The following is a 12,786-nucleotide window of genomic DNA, read 5'->3' on the forward strand; positions in this document are numbered from 1 at the left end:
ATCTTAAGAATCACACAAGAAAATGTACTGCATTAATCAGCAACAGACCACAGGTTATGCGTGACAAATACTTTTATGATAGTTTGTCTAGCTTGCTAGTGTCTACTGTGAAAAAAGGTAGAGTTTGGACACCAATGTTTTTGAGAAATTAACGTCAAAATCTGTTCTTCATACATTTCTGTTAAATTTGCTTTTTTAAATTGCAACTCAAATGAGATTTTCATTGTTTCAATTTAACATTTACAATACTACAGTTAGTAATACATTTGAAAACAAGTAATTCAAAACCTCAAAATCTATTCTTCATAAATTTAACATTTCTTATGGGAATAATCTTAGATTTAGCCCTTGTAAGCTAGGAACCATGATTAACTAAATATTCAAAACAGGTCCTATATTAAATGTATAATCCAAGGCTTAGTATATTTTAATAGTATCTAAGATGCATCTTGTTTATAATCATTTATTATCTGCAGTAAAGAATGTTGAATTTATGGAGTATTGTAAGGAATTCTCTACCTCTCTCCCTCAAATTATCTGCTATCTCAAAAAATAGTATGTAAAAATCCCTCTAGTTAAAACCATAACGGGGGAAAACAACATAATTTTCCTAAAAATCTGGTTCAGGTTCAATACTTAATACTTTACATTGTTAATTACAGCTGGTTTATAAATCCCAATTTAGTTACTATGTAATGCTGCAAACCTTATAATCAAATTAGTAGACTTCAGTTATTATATTTTAATTAAGAAACCAGCATATATAAAATAAAAATGTATCCTATGATAGCTGATTTTAAAGAAAATAATCAACTGATGAAAAAAGCACTTAATTTCTTTTATATACTTACCTGGTATAATCATAAAGAACCCTCTTAGAAACTCAAGACTAGTAATATCTACATATTTTAAACTAGGCTTGGATAAAATAAATATAGATAAGCCATATTGCATAATAAGCCATAAGGTGTATGCTTTCTGTGACACTAATGTGATACTTGACGTTTTCACAGTTGTAGGGATATCCATTTATGAAATACAAGTTCTCAATAACCTTTCCACAGCATAGGAAATAAATTTCACTTAATAAACATGAAGTCAGAAAAACTATGTATTTTTGTGGTGCCGTGCAATTAATGCTTTTTATGCAGAAAGTTTGCAGTGTTTGCCACTGTTGCTGTCAGTAGTAATCATGAAAACAGTTTAACTGAGGTAGTTATACCAGCCACTCAGTGTGAATGTTACTAGTAAATAGGACCGAGAAAGAGTATTTGGTGTATTCAGTTTCACTGGAATTTGGTCAGGCAGTCAACACTACAGTTAGTTAAATACATTTTGAAACAAGTATCAGTATCACAAGCCATTTACTGTCTGAAATAATGCCTGTACTTATCACCATAACTTTTTGGATTCTGGTTTATCAGATATCACAGATTGTCAGAGAGCAAGGATCTGCACTTTAAATACAATTCTGCTCTTAATCATTATTGTAGCTTCTAATGTTCCAGCTACAGTTAAGTTCCCAGTAAGCTGCTACAATAAAGGGGGAGAGGGGGATATAGAGGGAATGATTTTTTTTAAAAAAGGCTTTCTGTCCAAAGATGAACTTTTATCAGTTCTTTCAATTATTCCTACAATTGAAAAGGTATATTTACAATCAATTTTCATGGTTCTGTATTTGCTTACTGTCATAGGATTTCATCCCATCTCATTTGAGTTGCAGTTTGAAAAAGCAAAAACTTCCTCTTTTCTGACTGAATTCAGCATGTGTAAATAATTTTATGGCTTGGATCCTATGACTCAAAAAGGTTACATACAGCAAGCAGCATATATATTTTAAAAATATCCTAGGGTTGCAAAATATTACAATTAAGACAAACTTTTAAGACATAAGAATTGAAATGCTGCTTCTAAACCATGCCCATGTTATTTCTAAAGTATATTTCCTTAAATGTGAGTGAGTCCTTTTTGAGTCAGGATGTTGCTGTGTCACCCAAGCTGTAGTGCAGTGATGCAATCATGGCTTACTGCAGTCTCAACCTTTCTGGCTCAGGTGCTCCTCTCACCTCAGCCTCCTGAGTAGCTGGGACTACAGGTGAATGTCCCATGCCCAGCTAGTTTTTGTACTTTTAGTAGTGATAGGGTTTTGCCATGTTGTCCAGGCTGGTCTCAAACTCCTAGACTCAAGCAATCTACCTGCCCTTGGTCTCCCAAAGTGCTGGGATTACAGGTGTGAGCCACCATGCCCGGGCACAAGTGAGTCTTAAATGTGATTTTGTTTAGTTTTGTGGATTTTGGCCTTATTTATGCTGAAATGTGGGACAAATTATATTACGGGATAAGGAATATTTTGCATTATAGAAAATATGAGTGAAACAAAAAGCTTTCCAAATGGTGGATTAGTGTTATTAATAGTTTTATTTTTTGGTAGTACAAACTCTCTTATTTCCTCCCTATATGATTGATTTATGTGGAAAAAGGAGAGTCTGCCTTTGTACCTAAAATCTCTGCTCATCTATCCATCTGTTGGGTTGCCAGATAGATGAAATGAGGTAGCTTATGATTTTCAGAAAATTTAAAAGTTTTTTAACCTAATTTCCTCCCTATCTGTTTAAACTTAATGTTTCCCTGAATCTACCAATAATTTTCTGTAGAAGAGGAGTAGCATAGACTCTAACTGTAGAACTCTGCCCCAGAATACAATTTGGGAAGTATTCAGATCTTTGTCATATAATTAACAGCTGTGGAAGACTAGGTGAAAGGCCAGTTAATTTTTAAAAGAAATGCTTATCAGATCTTGCTTTTCAACTCACTTATGTGAGTTTCTGAACTTTATTCTAACAATGATCTCGCTAGCATTGTCAAATAGGGGAGCATTCAGGAATATAAAGAACTTTGCCATCAGCTAACTGTATGACTTGGACAAGTTATTTAAATTTTATGTTTTCATTTTCTCAAATGATAACAGAGTGAGCAAATGCTAAGATTTCTTTTTCTGAAAAAAAAAAAAGATTGCATTTTGACATCTGGTCAGTGCTACAGTAACATTCACCCTGATTTTCATCAGCTTTTCTATAATTTGCTCTTTAAGTTTTTCATAATACCGTCATGCTTTCCAATTTTTCTCCTCACTTTGCCTGCTTTTGATTTCAGTTCCCTCTCATTGACCTTATCCAGAGCATCTTTTGAATCCCCCAAAACCCAGTTTCTTCATTTTTGCATGTTTGTTTTGCTTACTTTATTTTTTTATTGGACTCCAGAAATCATTTTTCAATTAGAATGGCTTTTAAGTTATTTTAGGGAAATATATTTATTTAAGAATTCCAAAAGACATTCACTTAAGAAATGTTCATTGCACTGCTATTCTGTCTAGGCTTAAATTAGCAAATATCCATGCATTTAATTGTTGACAACCAATATCCTTTGCTATAAAAATAGGAACTGATGACTCTGTTGTTTCTGAAGATCGACTTAATGAAACTGAACTGACAGATTTAGAAGGCCAACAAGAATCCCCTCCTAAAAATTACCTTTGTATAGAAGAGGAGAAAATCATAGACCATTCTCACAGTGATGGATTACATACTATTCATGAGCACGATCTCCATGCTGCTGCACCTAACCACCACGGTGAGAACAAAACTGTGCTGAGGAAGCATAATCATCAGTGGCACCACAAGCATTCTCATCATTCCCATGGCCCCTGTCATTCTGGATCCGATCTGAAAGAAACCGGAATAGCTAATATAGCCTGGATGGTGATCATGGGGGATGGTATTCACAACTTCAGTGATGGGCTCGCAATTGGTAAGTGGACTGGGAACATGGGTGATAATCTTCTTCCACCGTCTATGCTAATCTAATGGACTACAATATGTAAGATTAGATTTGTCTGGAGCTTCACAAATACACTGTTATGTATTGCTCTGGTTCGTTGATTTTTCCCAAAGGATACAGTTTTGTGTTCATTTGTCACATTTGGAAATGTAAGGGTATAATTTAGTGGAGTTTTTCTTTAGCACATAAACACATCAGTAGTATGTTTCTTTAATATCTTGATTTCTCAGAGTACAGTCACCTTATTGAAAAATCTGCTTATTAACATTATATTTTCATATCCCTGAAAGAGATTTACATCTCTTTGAAAGGGATATGAAAATATCCTGAGATCTTTTCCAGGGATATGAAAATATTTGAGTGCATTTACATATCCCTGAAAGAGAACAATTTAATTTCAATCTTAGGTTTAATACATTTTCCATATTTTTGAAAAGGCAAAAAAATTTTTTTACAACATTAAAAATCCATTGTACTAAATTCAAATATATTAGTATCTTGCTAAAGTGATATTACTAGTTTAAGAGAATATTAAATGTGATGAATCCATAATTTTCTTTGAGATCCAGACTCTGTTAGTGCCCAGAAGTAAGCTTTGGTTTCTTTCAGAAAGTGGAGAACATGATTAATTTACAGTAGCTGTTGTTTTTGTTGTTGTTATTGTTTAAATAGAGACAGAGTCTAGCCATCCTTCCCAGGCTGGCTTTGAACTCCTGGTCTCCAGCAATCCTTCTACCTCAGCCTCCCAGAGTACTAGGATTATGGGCATGAGCCACCATGCTCAACCTGTAATAATAGCTGTTAATACTAAAGAATAAATAATTCTGCTAGTAGACCTGGATGCATTTATACATCTCACCTCAGTCCTCAACACTACCAGACAAGTACTACCTTGTACCATTTATTTTTTAGGCTTATGAAAGTTTTGATAAGGGTGTTAGCCATTTAAATCTCTATAAAGATCAATGAGAGAGAGAGCAAGTACAATCTTAGACTTACAAGACTTAAAATTGAGCATCAAACCACTACCTTGAAATACTGAAAATTGTTACTATCCCCAAGATATTAGTGAGTTGGAAGGCTACAAAAATAGAGAATTAATTTCAGTATGGAATATTGCTTTTATTGAATAGCGGTTTCTCTAGTTGTCACATACCTATCATACCCCACTATATGTTCGAAAACTATGGTGTATAAGAGAAGTGAGTCATTCATATATTAAGAAATTAATTTAGATAGGGAAATGAAACTGCATCTGTCATCATTAATGAAAATGTGAAGACAGAAGATCAGTAAACCTCACTTGTTTTTTTTCTTATCTTCCTCAGGTGCAGCTTTCAGTGCTGGATTGACAGGAGGAATCAGTACTTCTATAGCCGTCTTCTGTCATGAACTGCCACATGAATTAGGTAATATAACCTTAAAAATTTTACCAGGTCCCGTCAAATCTAAGACTTCCTTAATTGTAATTACACTCAAATTTTAGAGATGTTCAAGCATAAAAAATGGCTGATGGCAACTATAATGTCATTAATTGTTAGATATATCATGATGTTAAAATATGAAAAAAAAAATGCTCCTTAAGATGGATGAAATGTTTCTGTGTGCTTTCCTTTGCATTTAATAACATAATTATGCTATTATAATGAAGATTATAGATTATGACTGGTTCACTAGGTAAAACTTTTAAAAAGAAGTACTTCTGAATTTAAATGCCACATTTTGATGTTAATCTACTTTGAATTTATTTCATATATAGACCATATTTTTAAAAGAATCATGGTAAAGTTTGCAATTACATCACTGAAAGGCAGATACATCTAGGAATGAATGTAAGATTTGTGGGTATTAAGATTATGATATTAAAATATATATAATGAAAATAGAAATCATCCAACCTTCTTACTTCATAGATAAAATAAGAGCTTTGGAAATGAGTAATTACTCTAAAACCTTAGTGCTGGTTAGTAACAGAGTTACTTTTTTTTTTTTTTTTTTTTTTAGTAGAGATGAGGTTTCTCCATTTTGGTCAGGCTGGTCTCAAACTCCCTACCTCAGGTGATGCACCTGCCTCTGCCTCCGAAAGTGCTGGGGTTACAGGCGTGAACCACCATGTCTGGCCCTAATTTTTGTATTTTTTAGTAGAGATGGGGTTTTGCCATGTTGGCCAGCCTTCATTATTTCTTCATAAATAATGGAAAGTTAATACTGATATTTAAAAAGATTATCTGGATGGTTATTAAAGATAGGGTTGCATTCTGAACTCTGTTACTAACCAGCACTGAGATTTCAGAATAATCATTCATTTCCAAAGCTCTTACTTTATGAAGTAAGAAGTTTAGATGATTTCTGTTTAAGTTATATGTATTTTAATAATATAATCTTAATACCCAAATCTTGTATTTGTTTCTTATGTGATTTTGGTAGCGTGGAGCTGAACACTCGAAAAATAATCTTTAAAATCCTGTATTTTTCTTTTTTCATTTTAGAACATGTTTTCTTGATACACTTTCAACTGTAGTGATTATATATATCATGTTGGACTTGATTCTATTTTTTTTTTCAAACACATTTCCCATTTGCCCTTAGAAATGAGCGCTGGCAGTGAGCTTCGCTTTTTTTTTTTTTTTTTTTGGTAAAAGGAAATGGGTTACTTCCTACTCCCTTTCATTTCACTCTTTTGATACATCCCTTATGTTTCTTACCTTATGTTACTTATTATCTTTTAAAACTCTCCATCCTGATTACCACGAGTTAATCTATTGCTTCTGCCCAGTACTCAGAAATATGCTTTCACCACATTTTACATAATTAGCACCTATTATTGGACACAGCATTTAATTTCCTCCCCTCACAGATAATAGTGCATCGAACATTTCTAGACTTGGTCCCTGTCGACCCCTCTGAGATATACACTCAGAATTGACAGGTCTAGGGTATGCGTGCTAAAGCAGTGTGATTTCCAAACAGCAATACCTGAAAGTTCCTGTTGCCACAGCCCTCCCAGCACTTGGCATTACCTTACTATTTTTTTTCCCCGCTTTGAGACAGAGTCTGGCTCTGTCACCCAGGCTGGAGTACAGTGGCGTGATCTCAACTCACTACAGCCTCCGTCCTCTGGGTTCAAGTGATTCCTGTGCCTCAGCTTCCCAAGTAGCTGAGACTACAGCCAAGTATCACCACACCTGGCTAATTTTTTTATTTTATATTTTGTTTGTTTGCTTGTTTTGAGACAGAGTTTTGCTATTGTTGCACGGGCTAGAGTACAATGGCATGATCTTGGCTCACTGAAACCTCTGCCTCCTGGATTCAAGTGATTCTCCTGCCTCAGCCACCACGTAGCTGGGATTATAGGCATGACCCACCATGCCCTGATAATTTTGTATTTTTAGTAAACATGGAGTTTCTCCATGTTGGTCAAACTGGTCTCGAACCCCAGACCTCAGGTGATCTGCCCTCCTTTGCCTCCCAAAGTGCTGGGATTACAGGTGTGAGCCACCATGCCCGGCCCTAATTTTTGTGTTTTTAGTAGAGATGGGGTTTCACCATGTTGGCTGGACTGGTTTTGAACTCTTGACCCCAAGTGATCTGCCTGTCTCAGCCTCCCAAAGTGCTGGGATTACAGGTGTTAGCCACCACACCCCGCCTTAATTTTCTCTTTTTTATCAATGTAATGGATGTAAAGCATTTCTTTTTTATTTTAGTTGGTATTTATTTATCAATTTAATTTCTCTCCACATGAAATAGTGCTTTAGTTTTCTTCTATAAATTAAAAAACAGTAGCTCAAGATGTATATATGAATTCACACCAAAAATATCTGAAGGAAATGGAGATGGCATTAATTTGAAAGAAAAAATACTAATTTAATCTTTTGAATATGCAAGGGATTTCTTCATGTGGTTTCTAATTTAAATTTTCTGAAAACTCACCTGGCTATGAAATGTCTGTCATTTGTACATAATTGCCTTGATGTGTAGTATTTGCTCATTTTTGAGTAGAACTTGTCATATAATTTTCTTGAAAAATCAGTAATTTCTTATGTAAAGCAGAAAAAAATATATTAGTGCATACTTGGTACTAATTCCTTGGGGCTTGATTCTGTATGGTTTCATTTACCTTGCCAACTTGAGATATATAATCTTATGTCTTGCACATGCCCCATTATCCTTTAATCAGACCAAGTCATCATTGCTTTTGTGGTGTTTTGCTTAGACAGTTTGGATAGTCTTTATATCCCTGGTTTTATTCTGTTGTAGTATGTCATTGGCAGACATATCTGCTTAAGTGTGATGTTTTTATGTAATTAAAGTCTTTCAGTAGCTTTCCTGACATGCAAAATACAGCTAGATTTTATTAGTCACACTTTTTTTTTCTCTCTGTATTAGGGTCTCACTCTGTTGCCCAGGCTAGAGTGCAGCGGTGTGATCATGGCTCAATGTAGCCTTGACCTCCAGGGCTCAGATGATCCTCTCATGTTAGCCTCCTGAGTAGCTGGGACTACAGGCACACACCACCATACCCAGCTAATTTTTGTATTTTTGATAGTTAGGGTTTTGTCATGTTGCCCAAGCTGGCCTTGAACTCCTGGGCTCAAGTGATCCGTCTGCCTCAACCTCCCAAAGTGCTGGGATTGTAGTCGTGAGCCAACTATGAGTCATATATTTAATGACCTTCATTTGTTCTCTCTACTTTTATAGTGTTATCTGCAGTACATCCTGCTACATGTTTTTCATTTTAACTAAACACAGTTCACCAAATGTGTAATGTGGGTGCCTGAATCTGTTTCCTTTTTTATACCATTCTCCTGCATGGCTGGCCCAAATACTTTTATTCCTAGTTTATCATGTTAAGAATCTTCAACCTCATTACTCTCTTCTATCTCATGCCTTGGATTACTGTTTCCTCTAAATTTTATTGTTTGCTTTCTCTGCGTCCTTCACACATTTTCTTGTTAGATCCCCTATTTCTTAAACTGTAGTTTTATAATGCACAGATACTATGTCTTACACTCTTCTCTAACTATCACATAGTGCTGTTAGCCTAACTCTACAATTCAAGGCTATCAGTTTTTAAATATGAGTAACATGTTGCCTCATATTTAATCTTCCACTTAAAAAAAAAACTTTTTTAGTGATAGCCTTGAATAATCATGTGTACATATCCATAATATACTAGAAAAGCTTTCAGCTTTCCTTCCCGCCCATCTACCCACTACCTGATAAATGGAATGTCAGCCTACTTCAAGTGTGGTTTTATTGAATTGCCCTAACCTTGAAGGATTCACTCAGACACAGAATTGAAAACAAGTTGTTTTGGAGATTAAGGATGGTTACCTTCTTATCTCTTACTTCTTTTTCTCTCTGCAATTTCTTATTGAAGCAGCGACACACACGGGATAACCACATGTAAAACAAATGCATTACACATATTAATGGCTAGGTAAGGCCTAGATACCCAATGCAGAGCTCTGGTAAAAAACTGGAATGGAGATCTCTTCTTGAGGCAGGACCCTCCAGTGAGTCCTTCAGACCTCAGATGTCTATCTGTTTTATCCCCCAAATCAAAGGTTCAGATGTTGCTACTGCTGTGAGAGGAAATGTCAAGCCAGAGTATATTCAGTTTTACCAGAGGGAAAGGAATGGGATTTAAGAAAATGTGCATTTGTCCTAATGTTAAATTGACACAAACTGTACCATACTCTAGCTGGATAGGCTGCTAGGGAAGGAACACCATAAAGAAATGACCCAGCTTCCTCTTTGTGAGGTGACAGAAAAGGCTCTGGTCCTTGTGTCTATCAACAAGGTAAGAAGTGGTCTATGAACCATGAATGAAGGAAGCAAAAATATGATTGTAGAGCCTAGTTTTTACCTTAAGGCACAACAAAGGGCACTTTTGTACAATAGGGCCGGGTTAGTGTCACTACTCTGATCAGATCATCTACTCATACTCACTCAGAGAGGAACAGGATGTGGAGAGGGGCATATAAGCTTCTTCCTCAGAACTCCCAAGCACAGGGAAAATACTTTCTCTGTAGGTTGAGTTAAAAGCATGGCAGATAGAGCCAGGGAGAAGTCCACTCCCCACTTTGTAGGTTAAAATGTTGACAAAGCAGTATAGTATGTCACATTTCAGGATAATTTATTTGATCTAAAACATATTTTGCCTTGTTACATTTTTTATTATGAATTTGAATAACATATAGCTCAGGGAGTTTGACTCTTAAGAGACATGAAGAATTGAAAGCATTTGAGGAAATAGTAAACTCACATCTCATTTTGTGTTTGCTCTCTGGTGTGGCAATGGGCTAAATTGCCTGAATTATTAAGTCACTACTCTCTTTTCTTTGTTTGCCAAACTTATGTAGCTGAATTTAAGTTACAATACTGCTTTGTTGTATCTCTTCACTTTTCCACCTTCCTTCAATAAGGAACTGTTTAAGCACTTGAGTAATTTACATGAAAGCCTGTGTAGTAGAAGGCCATCTATCGGGGACATATGTTGAGGACTATCCTGAGGGCCGGGAGAAGACTTCCAGGTTTGAATTCAGGGTGGATCAACCACCTGGGTATCGTTGCACTCTCAGAACAGGCCCAGGGTCTTGGATTCCACCAGGGTTTCACAAACTCCTATTTGAATTCTGAGACTCCCACAGAGAGGCTTTTGACTGTAGATGGATGCAGAATTCTTCTTGTGGATGTGGGGATATGAGTGGATCACCTTCCATTTTGCCATCTTGGTTTATCACATTCTCCCAGTCAGTCATCTTGATGTTGAGTAATGTGTTTCAACTTCATGTAAATAACATTTTGATAAATAAATATAGCCATGGGGCAAGGGTTAGAAAACTGCCTATTGGGTACTATTGTGTAGAACACCAGGGTGACCAATTCAGTCATACCCACACCTCAGCATCACATAAAATAGCTCTGTAACAATCTTGTACATGTACCTCATGCTTCTAAAATAAAAGTTGAAATAGGAAAAAAAAATGTAGCTATGATAAGACTCAATTAAAAGAGGTTATAGTGTTGGTACATTTTTCCTTTCCTCTCAAATAAATCAAAGATTACATAGAAATTTAAAATAAGATGTTCATATGTTAAATTGTCCATGGAAAATTGAACATTCATTGTATAGATTTATGTAGAATTTTAACATGTGTAAAACAATCATTTAAGACAAGAATAAAGAACTTTAAAATATATGCATGTTTTAAAAAATCTCTTAGTGGATGTTAACAGATGTTAACATAACTAAACCATTGGATTAGTTTAAAAGCTTTGGCAGGCACACCTCATTCATTGTGCTAATGATATCCTTTGTCAGCAGGAAGGAAAGAATATTGATTTACCAAAAGATGAATAGATTTGCATGTTTAGTATAAATCCCTGCTGTGATGATTCCTTTGACTTAGTTTAAAAATGTTTATACAGGTTCTTACTGAGAAGGGAAATGAGGAGAAAGGGAAAAACATGCAGATACCTTTGAGAATTTATAACCTGAGATAAGACTACAACAAAGATTTTAAAATGAAATAATTCACTTGATACAGAGACAGTTATACAAAAATCATTCGTATTGCTATATACTAGCAATCAACAGTTGAAAATTAAAATTTTTAAAAAGTTCTATTTATAAAAGCATCAAAACATGTAATATTTAGCTTAAATCTAAAAGAATATGCATAGACCTATAAATAATAAAAGAAACCAAAGGAGACTTAAATGAAGAGCTATACCAGGTTCAAGGACCAGAAGACTGTTGTTAAGATGCTTTTTTAAAAAAAAATAGACACAGTGCATTCTCAAAAATTCAGCAGGCTTTTTTGCAGAGATGAACAAGCTTTTTAAAAATTTTATATGGAAAGGGGAAGGAACTTGTATAGCCAGTAGAATTTTGGAAAAAGACAAAGTTGATTTAAGATATATTATAAAGTCACAGTAATCAAAACAGTTGGAATTGGTGAAAGAGTAGACACATTAATCAATGGAGCAAAGCAGAGTCCTCATATGGCAATTTATTTTCAACAAATGGTGCTGTAACAATTGGACATCTACTTGCAATTAAAAAGGAAGAAAAATGCCTTTGACCCATAACTTACTATGGAAAAGAAAATGGACTCAAAATAGATAATCTAAATGGAGACCCTAAAAATAGAAGAAAACAATATCTCTGTGTTTTTGGGTTAGGTAAAGTGTTCTTAGATACAGCACTAACAGCATGCTCCATTAAGGAAAAAAGTTATAAAATACACTTCATACAAATTAAAAACTCTTCACAAAAGACAGTTAAGAAAATAATAAAAAGGTAATCCACAAACAGAGACAAAATATTTGGAAAATAAATATTTGACAAAAGGCTTTTAGAACCAGAATATTTAAAGACCTCCCAATTCAATCAGGAAAACAAATGACCCAACAAAATAAAATAGACATAAGACTTGAACAAACATTTCACTGAAGAAGTTATACAGATGAGATTTCAGATGCTGGATTTCAAATTATGGATTAGCAAGCTACAGCTCCTATACATTGCTGGTGGGGATGCAGTTTCTTATGAAGTTAGAAATATGCTTAACTGTATGGCCCAGTGATCCCACTTAGTAGGTATCTGGCCAAGAGAAATGAAGGCTTTTATTGACACAAAAGCCTGTTTATGAATGTGTGCAGTGGCTTTCTTCATTGCAAAAACCTGTAAACAACCTAAATGTTCTTGGCTGGTGAAGATAGATAAATAAACTGGTTCATCTATGGAATATTACTGAGCAATAAAAAGTAGTTTTCTGATATACACAGTAACATAAATGAGTCTTAAATGCATTATTGTAAGTGAACAAAATCTAAACTTAAAAGACTACATACTGTATGCTTCCATTTAGATGATGTTCTGGTAAAGGCAAAATCATAGGAATAGAAAGTTTGTAGCAATTTGTTGGAAGGTGGAAAAAT

General features: G+C 34.8%; 1 protein-coding gene across 18 annotated transcripts in view; it reads left to right on the plus strand.

Moving 5' to 3' along the window:
• The window catches only part of SLC39A10 (solute carrier family 39 member 10), a 313,899-nt gene that overhangs the window by 293,702 nt on the left and 7,411 nt on the right, over positions 1-12,786 (plus strand). For all 18 annotated transcript variants that reach the window (XM_054257743.2, XM_078328065.1, XM_078328060.1 and 15 more), the window contains 2 exons: positions 3,439-3,807; positions 5,166-5,246. In XM_054257743.2, the coding sequence (XP_054113718.1) occupies positions 3,439-3,807; positions 5,166-5,246 (450 nt within the window). The remainder of the gene's footprint in view (positions 1-3,438; positions 3,808-5,165; positions 5,247-12,786) is intronic.

Source organism: Callithrix jacchus, chromosome 6 (assembly GCF_049354715.1).
Source record: "Callithrix jacchus isolate 240 chromosome 6, calJac240_pri, whole genome shotgun sequence".
NCBI lineage: Eukaryota > Metazoa > Chordata > Mammalia > Primates > Cebidae > Callithrix > Callithrix jacchus.